Source organism: Rhincodon typus, chromosome 5, assembly GCF_021869965.1.
Source record: "Rhincodon typus isolate 14 chromosome 5, sRhiTyp1.1, whole genome shotgun sequence".
NCBI lineage: Eukaryota > Metazoa > Chordata > Chondrichthyes > Orectolobiformes > Rhincodontidae > Rhincodon > Rhincodon typus.
The window spans coordinates 14704205-14712943 of NC_063336.1; the positions used below are offsets into that span (position 1 = coordinate 14704205).

Here is an 8739-nt window from a genome sequence, read left to right on the forward strand (position 1 = left end):
AACCCCAAATTCTAACTTTCTGCCTCCCAATCCACAAGTACTCTGCACAACTTCACGACAATAGGAACGTTATCACTTTGAATTTCCCTTTCAGACTACACACCATCTTGAAAGTATATTGCTGTTCCTTCACTGCAAGACAGTCAACTTCCTGGAACTCTTATTCCAACAACACTCTGTACCTATAGCACATGAGAGAACATTCCTTTGTTAACTTGTGTGTAACCACCTCTCCCCTCCCCACCCATAAAGCAGTTTTCCTGATTATACACTTAACAGAAGTAAAATATTCCCCTATTCTTGGTTTTACTAGGAATGTTTCACTGACACTGCAAGACCTCTTGTTAATGATCAAAGAATGTGTATAATGTAAGTAATGTCTGACTTCTTTGTTAGACTTTATGGAATAAGCTGTAATTAACTACAACCTATTTACAACTTTGCAGACTGAAATTGTCATTTGTGCACTACTATCTTATGTTATTGTAAATAAATGATTATGATTGAGGTGTACCTTTTAAATATTGTGTTTTGTTTTTCTGGTTAAACAGTTATGATTAACATGAAAGAATTGTTAAAAATATCAAATTATTGGACAAGGAACATAGAAGCAGACTATTTCCAGGAGTTGCGGATTTGGAATGAGGAATCTGGGTTCTAAGAGTAATTATATATGACTGAGGGCAGAAGAGATGTAGGCTATGGATTTAATTACCATGTTCATGGTTTCAGGCAAAACCTTTTCCAACATCGGATATGAGATTGTAAATGTAGGGGTATGAAGGTAAATGAGAACAGGGTAGATTAATGAAGAACAATTTCTGGGTTGAGGCCAAATGGCTTGTTTCCTTATAGCTTAAAAGTTCTTCTGTGTATCTCAAATTTAAATCTGTCTTATCATCACCTGTGGGTCATATACATGCAATTTATATGGCTCTATTTACAACCTCAAGAGGTCACAAAACACTTTACAACCAGTGGCTTTTGAATATTTCTAGTCAACCTGTTCAGGTGTGTTACAGCACACTCCTGGAGCAGGTGGTACTTGAATTGAGACCACCTTGGCCAGAGGAAATGACAGTAGCATTGTGCTACACGAGCCCTGAATCAGTGCTTTTAAAGTGTAGTCGTGTGATGCAAGAGAGACAGTAGCCCAATTTACAAGTCCCCAGTGAAAGAATCAGATATTTATTCCATACATGCATACTTATAATCTGACCATTATACTCCTTATATTACAACCCCCTTGATCAGAAAATACAGAAGGGCATGTCCATTTTAGTGGAACTTAGGATGAGTCACTGACAACATTCAACATAAAGACTATGCTGATTCAATGTTCCATCTAATTTTCACCTAATCCTATTTTTACCCCAAGGGTCCAGATAAAACTATGTAAATTGTGAGTGAATTTACAAAGGACACAGTATTGGGATACTTCTGTGTAGATGTTGGTTAACTAGATCTGGATGAAATTTCTTCTGTTTGATATTTGAATTATTTGTTTAACTCATTCTTTGAATTAATTAAAATAACACAAGCAGAACTTCTGCTGAGTTGACCTCAATAGAAATATAAAAATGTAAAGCTGACTATCTCTTCACTATCACCTGCTTTACACAATTGCACAAAGTTACATTAACCGAACATATGCTGCATTAGCATTGAGGAAATCAACAAACAACTACACATTATTTTTGTTTGTAGTCAACAATCTATATTTTCCTTTCAAAATAATTATTGCACTGTACAGTATTTCATGTGTTGGTATTAAATAATACAATATCATCTGTTTTGAAAACATCCTATTTTTAAATGATAAACTATATTTTTATATTTCATTCTGGGGACTCTATTGAAAACATCTGAATGTGTAATTAGCAGTTAAGGGCCATTTCAATGGGGTATGTAACACTTTAGCACCTTAAAATTTATATCTATTATTTCTTACTTGGTTTTCAAATGCTACATATTATAGGCAACATTGGGCCTTGTTGGAATGTAAATGAATGAGAGGTGACCTTATTGAAACATACAAGATTCTTAGACAACCTGACAGGAGAGAAGTAGGAGAGTCCAAGACCAGAGGGCATAATCTCAGAATAAGGGGCTGTACATTTAAGACTGAGTGAGGGTGAATTTCTTATCTAAAATGGTAATGAATCTGTGGAATTCTTTATCACCGAAGTCTGAGAGACAGGATCATATAAATGTATTGAAGGCTGAGATAGATTTTTAACCAGTGAGGAAATTGAGGGTTATGGGGAAAAGATAGGAAAATGGAGTTGAGGATTATAAAATCAGCCATGATCTCACTGACTGGTAGAACAAACTTGATGGGCTGAATGGCCCACTTCTGTTCCTAAATCTCATGGTTTTCTAGTCAACTCATGAAAGTCAAGCAAGCCTTTCCATTTGAGTTTAATTTGTATGTGATAACAAGAAATTACCTGAAATGCTTACTACTTTGTATACATCTCATCTGTGTAGAGTTTTTCAAAGAGGTATTAAGCGGAAAAGGCTCCCGCACTTGGGTTTCTAACTATGCCAGGGGCTCTTTATTAAATTAACCATTATTTGGCCATGTTGCTGATCTTTCCAATGTTCCCACCTAGTTCTGTATTGTAGTGGACAAACAAGATCTTGGTTGAAGTGAATCAGATCCCAGTTTCAATCAACTGCCCAACCTCTTCTGGAGGTAATCCTATTGACCCTGTAAGGTATTGCCTAATGGGCAGCCAGTTTTTCCCAGCAAGCATTTAGGTTACAGCCTGAACTGGGGCACTGAGAGACACAACTTCTGTTTGACTCAACCACTCACAAAATTCTTGATCTCTTGGATTTATGGGAAGGGAAAAATCATCGTGCAGGAAGCTAGATGATTCCATTTGGCTTTAGCCATTGTGCCTATGCCAAATCTATGGAGGAGCTCTCTAACCAGTTCCATTCCCTGCTCTTCTCCAGCAGCCCTAAAAAAAATTCTTCCTTTTCAAGTATGTATTTAAAAGGATAATTTTGTCTATTATTAAACATAAAGCATGATAAGGACAGGTTAAATATTCATTTAAATTTATCACTGAGATATATTCTTGCCTTTAACACTCTATACCCATGATGGCATCTTGTACAGTGGCTCTTGGCCTTCACTTATGCCAGTTCTGAAAGTGATACCAGTTGACTTATTCTAGTATCCCCCACTTCCTACGGATGTTGCATGCTCTCTGTTGAAAGCACATTTTGATAGAGGAATCCTATAGATTTATCAAAGCGTTCTACCAAATTAGACATCTAGTGCTAATTAAACCAGCACATTTAAACTCTGAGGGAATAGCTTGAGTTCACTGTCATAAGATGTTGAGTATTCAATAGGGTTTTACTTCTACATCCGTCAATGCTTCATTACCATCATGGAACAATTCCATATGAAGGCATGGAAACCAAGGAGGTTCGCCACAGGGAATGGCAAAAATCAAGAAAAATCCTCTGATCCTTAATGAAATTGGCTAATAATGAGAAATCTTTAAATGTTCTGCACCAAAAGGGCTAGAGGACTCAACCTCTTTGTCCAGCTCCCCAATTGTACTAGTTATTCTTCCTTGTTTCATTACGGACAATACAACAAGGTGATAAAAAATTGGTCGGATTATTAGAAAGAGCAGTGGATCATGAAACTTGTCACCAAATTGTGTCTGTGTGTGCAAGAAGCTGTCGGTGGATGATTCATTCTCACCCATAAGGTTTCACATTTAGGGATCCTTTACAAACTAACGGCTCGCAATTTGTTCAACTTTCACTGAAATTCCATGCCAAATGTTTACTTATCCTTAAATTATTCCTCATAATTATTTAGTTCTTCGCACCGATGCTGAGAACTGTTGATCTTGAATGGGACTAATGGAAGTTCCTTCAATCTCCAGCAGATGATTTTCATTCCATTTGTTTCACCTCAATTCTATTTCCAAGGAAGTTTTCCTACAGGTCAATGAAGAAATTCTCAAAATTTCACAGCCATGCAGTCTCACTCGAAAAGATAAACGGTGTACACTCTTTTCCAACATGTTGTGCATATTATTTTAAGTAGGTCAACTTCCTTAAGTACACACCAGATAGGATTATCTTGTCACGCTACTATAAAACCAGATAATCTGAGGTCATCCTGGACAGGGAGTACTGGAAGTTGCACAGTGTTATCAACAGTGTCTGTAAGGCTCATTGAAGCCCCTGGCCAACGATACACAGTTCTGGGTGGGAGATTGAACGGCTAGCCCCTCTCATCTCTGACACGTAATGCCTTGTCCATGGATCATCATCTTTCTCAAAGCTCCCACCTAAACTGTTGACAGAAAAAAATAGTTCACTAGGATTAGTATAAGAAGCTAACGATAATACCAATCACAGAAAACAGATTTTAAATACTTTACCACTGAATATCGTGCTATATTGTGTAGCTGGATTCTTTCAATCTCCGGTTTCACCCCCAGAATATCACCTACCTCCAACAACCCCATCCTCACTTTCCCTCCCTTTACCCTTCTTTCATTCACTCCTTCTCCTGTAATCAGCTTTCATCTCCTCTCACATAATTTATATTCATCCCCTCCCTCTCCTGTACCTTGCCTTCTCCCTTCCCTTTATCTGTCCTGATCCTCCCTCTCCCAAGCCCTTCCTTTGTCCCCTCCCTCCCTGGTACCCTGGCCCCTCCTTCCTCTGTACCTTGTTCTCTCAACTCCCTCTAGTTGATGAATTGTTATGAACTATGAAATCAAGCTCAATGCAGAAGATCAAACAGTTGCAGAGTGAGATCCTCTACTCAGAGCTCATTTGAAGTATTTGATCTTGAAATATTGTTGTTCTTGGGAGAGTGAAAAGGGAAAGCAGCTGAGATGATTCATTGTGGTAGGAACTCCACTTACAGAGAAGGGGAAAAAAACTGTTTTATTCTGTTCATTTGTGGCATGTAGGCATAGCTGGCTGGCCAGAATTTATTGCCTGTCCCTAGTTGCCCTTGAGGTGGTGGTGATAAGATGCCTTTTGAAATGTTGTTGCCCATTTGCTGTGCATTGACCCAAATGCCACTGGGGAGGGAATTCCAGGATTATGACCTAGTGACACTGAAAGAATGGCAATATACTTCCAAGTCAGGATCGTGAGTGGTTTGGAGGTGGTGGTATTCCCATATGTCTACTTCCCTTGTCCTTCTAGATGGAAGTGATCGTGGGTTTGGAAGGTTCTGTCTGAGGATCTTTGGTGGATTTCTGCAGTGCATCTTGTAGATAGTACACACTTTTCGGAAGAGACACATTGAAGTGATCAGAACCAAATTTTCAAAGTTATGAAAGTGATTCCTCCAAAGGGGTGACTAAGCTGAAGGATATGGCCCAAGCAGTTTATGCTCCACTCAAGTCTCCTCCCATTCTTCTTCATCTATCTTTATCTTCTTCTCATTTCCTTCATATGGTAATCAAATTCCACCTTAACTCCCTTTTTCTAGAATGTTGCTCATTCCCACCATTCTGAGAAGAGAATTCCCTATTTGATGTTTTGGTAACTTTCTTGTATTGATTCTGCAAGGTTTGGAAGTCTAGGGATGAGAAAGTATGTTATGCAAAACATGCTTATACAGAGCCAACATTATATGAAAGTGGGAACAGTAGACAACAAGATAAAAGTAATCGAAGATGCTAGAAATAGCTGGTGTAAAGAAGAACTTAGTGCATAATCTCTAAGTAAGAAAGATACAATATTTTGGTCACGTCATTATTGTAAGTGGGAGTTAGACAATTGTTGGAACACAATGGAGATATAGGCAAGAGAAGTAGAGGAGATGGCAGATGATTGACATAATAGATGGGATCCAGCTGGCCTATTTGGAATGTGCAAGGGAAGCACAGGACAGATAGAAGTAGACATCCATGTCAGTCAACTTTGTAGGAAGATGATGACACTGACGAGCAATCAAACAGTAATGTTAAAGCTGCTACATTTAGAAGACAATTCAGAACTTCTAGAACTTTCATAGCGCTGAACAGTGAGACATGTTGAAACTTTCTGACTTCAGGATAAAAGCAAGAATGCCAAATTTCAAACAATTTATACCACAGCTGAACAGAAAGCTTCAGCAACGTCTTTGTTTTTCAGCAATATTCAAATTCTGTACAACCATGTGACTTCCTCAACTTTACTTTCTCCATCACTTCCATCTCCCTCAGCAGAGAAATGCTCAGTAATTACTTCATGCTAATCACATTTAACTTATTTAATGGTTCAATTAATCTAATTCATATTCACACTTGGTGTAAAGAGGGTTGCATTTAATATTTCATGGATATCTAGACATTGGAGGCTGTACCAAATAGGATCAACCGTTTAATTCCTAACTCAACCAAACTAAGCTATGAGGAGTGCCTGGACTTCCTGGGGACTGTCCAGTTTGGGAGACAGAAGACTGAGTGGACATAGTAGTCAAATATTGTAAATTGTACAGCTACTTCTACTGTTAGCACTTTGTAATTAATGGGTTGTGAACAATTTATCTTGCTCACAGCGTAAGATAAGATGTTTCCTAAGGCTAATTAATTTTCACTTGTGGGTTTAAATACTTTACCTCCAAACATTCAAGACAGTTTTGATAAAAGAATACCTAAGAACAGACAAATGATTAATTCCAGTCTCATTAATGAAAGGACGATTGTGCCAGCAAGTGAATAATGCCTGGTGCAGGTCTCAGCCCATGAACAAAATTTTTAAGATTCTTATGGGAACAATAATACTCTGATAATATTTGGATTGTCATAAACAGCGGAAATCCACTAACAGTGGAAATAAGAGGGAAGCTTAGGTGATGTGTGGATGGTTTAGGTTTAGTTACCTGCTACAGAGCCCAGGTGATGGTGTAGAATGGGCATCCAGAGGGACAGTGGAGGGAGATAACATGAAAAAATAATAACAGAAGGAGCTGGGAAGATATTTGAAGGGTATTGGTCTACAGAATAAGTCAAATGAAGACTATTTTCCTTTCTTTGTCCAAGCAGAATTGGAGAGCTTTCCCCAGTCAATGAAATACTTTTAAAGTTTTTGTCATATTGAATATTAGTGATCAATTTAATTGTCTGTATCCAGGTATTTTTAGCATCATAAAACTATGTTCATTGACACACAACTTCTATGAAATTGAATAAGGTCATTAAGCTGTACATTTTAAATGAGGTTTTGCCTGTTTTCAAACAAAAGTAAAGAGGAATTTCGCAAATAGGTAACTTCTTATTAGCAACATTTTACAACGTAAATTTCATTAACATGATTGATTCTTTTATCTGCTCCCACTCTTGCCTCTTTCACCTCTTTTGATATTACACAAAGGTTATAATTATTTCACACGCACCAGATCCTGATTGTTTTACTCTCTGAACTTTGCAGAGTATCAAATCAAGCATGAGCTATCGCTGGCTGGGCCCAGCCTTTTGGAACATGTACACAAAATCTCTCTGGCATTGCAAGGACATGCTCCTGTACTGATGAGAAGTCATCATCCTAAACATTACACCCCTTGCTCTCTGAAAAGAGTCAGAAGTCACATGGCACCAGGTTATAATCCAACAGGTTTATTTGAAATCGCAAGCTTTTGGAGCGTAGACGCTTTGTCAGTTGAAGTGAGAGAGAAGCACACAGAACACAGAATTTATGGGCAGAAGGATCAAGGGCAGAGAGATCAAAAGGTCATACAAATGGTATGAGTGAGTGTCAAATAATAAACCCCTGCAGGTGATCCAAAGTATTAGAATGTGTGCGTAAAGTGTCAATGGCTGAATAACAAGTGAAGGGATGATCTATAATTCAATTAAATGAGGCAGAGAGCTAATTACAAAAAAATTAAAAATAGGTTGGTGCTGGAGACAAACCAAATGACTGGAAATAACATGATAGGTATAAGAATTTGCACGCTGAGGGTCTAACCAAAGTACTAAGTAATCCAAAATTGTACAAACAAATTAAGGTAAAGAGATCATAGCAACTTATCCAGGTGATGGTGACATAACAGGACAGTAAGGAATGTTTTACAGATACAGAACACTGTGGTGGGGTCAGATGTAGTGCGACTTGAACCCAAGATCATCGTTAAGGCTGTCTTCATGGGTACGGAACTTGGCTATCAGTTTCTGCTCGGCGATTCTGCATTGTTGCATATTCTGAAGGCCGCCTTGGAGGACGCTTATCCGAAGATAGTAAGCTGAATGTCCTTGACCGCTGAAGTGTTCTCCAACTGGGAGGGATCATTCCTGTCTGGCAATTGTTGTGTGGTGTCCACTCATCCTTGTCTTGCCAATATATCATGCCTTGGGGCATCCTTGCCTGCAGCGTATGAGATAACACCATTGGCCGAGTCACATGAGAATCTGCCATGTAAATGGTGGGTGGTGTTCCCACATGTAATGGTAGTATCCATGCCGATGATTTGACACGTCTTGCAGAGGTTGTAGTAGCAGGCTTGTGGTCGCTGTTCTCCTGAAAGCTGGATAGTTTGCTGCGAATGATGATCTGTTTAAGGCTCTACCGCAAGCCTATGGATAACCTCACGATGCTGCACTTCTCTAGCTTCTAGTCTAAGCATGCTAAAGAAGCCATTCGCTCCATCAAACCCTGCACATACACAGGAACAAAAACAAAGTTGCTGGAAAAGGTCAGCAGGTCTGGCAGCATCTGTGAAGGAAAATACAGAGTTAACGTTTTGGGTCCGGTGGC

At 38.7% G+C, this 8739-nt stretch overlaps 1 protein-coding gene across 1 annotated transcript in view; it reads right to left on the reverse strand.

Annotated features, from left to right (window-relative positions):
• Positions 1-4209: 4209 nt before the first annotated feature.
• Positions 4210-8739, reverse strand: part of pcare (photoreceptor cilium actin regulator) — a 13803-nt gene continuing 9273 nt past the window's right edge. Inside the window, exon 2 of the mRNA XM_048596678.1 lies at positions 4210-4333. Within this exon, the coding sequence (XP_048452635.1) occupies positions 4210-4333 (124 nt within the window). The remainder of the gene's footprint in view (positions 4334-8739) is intronic.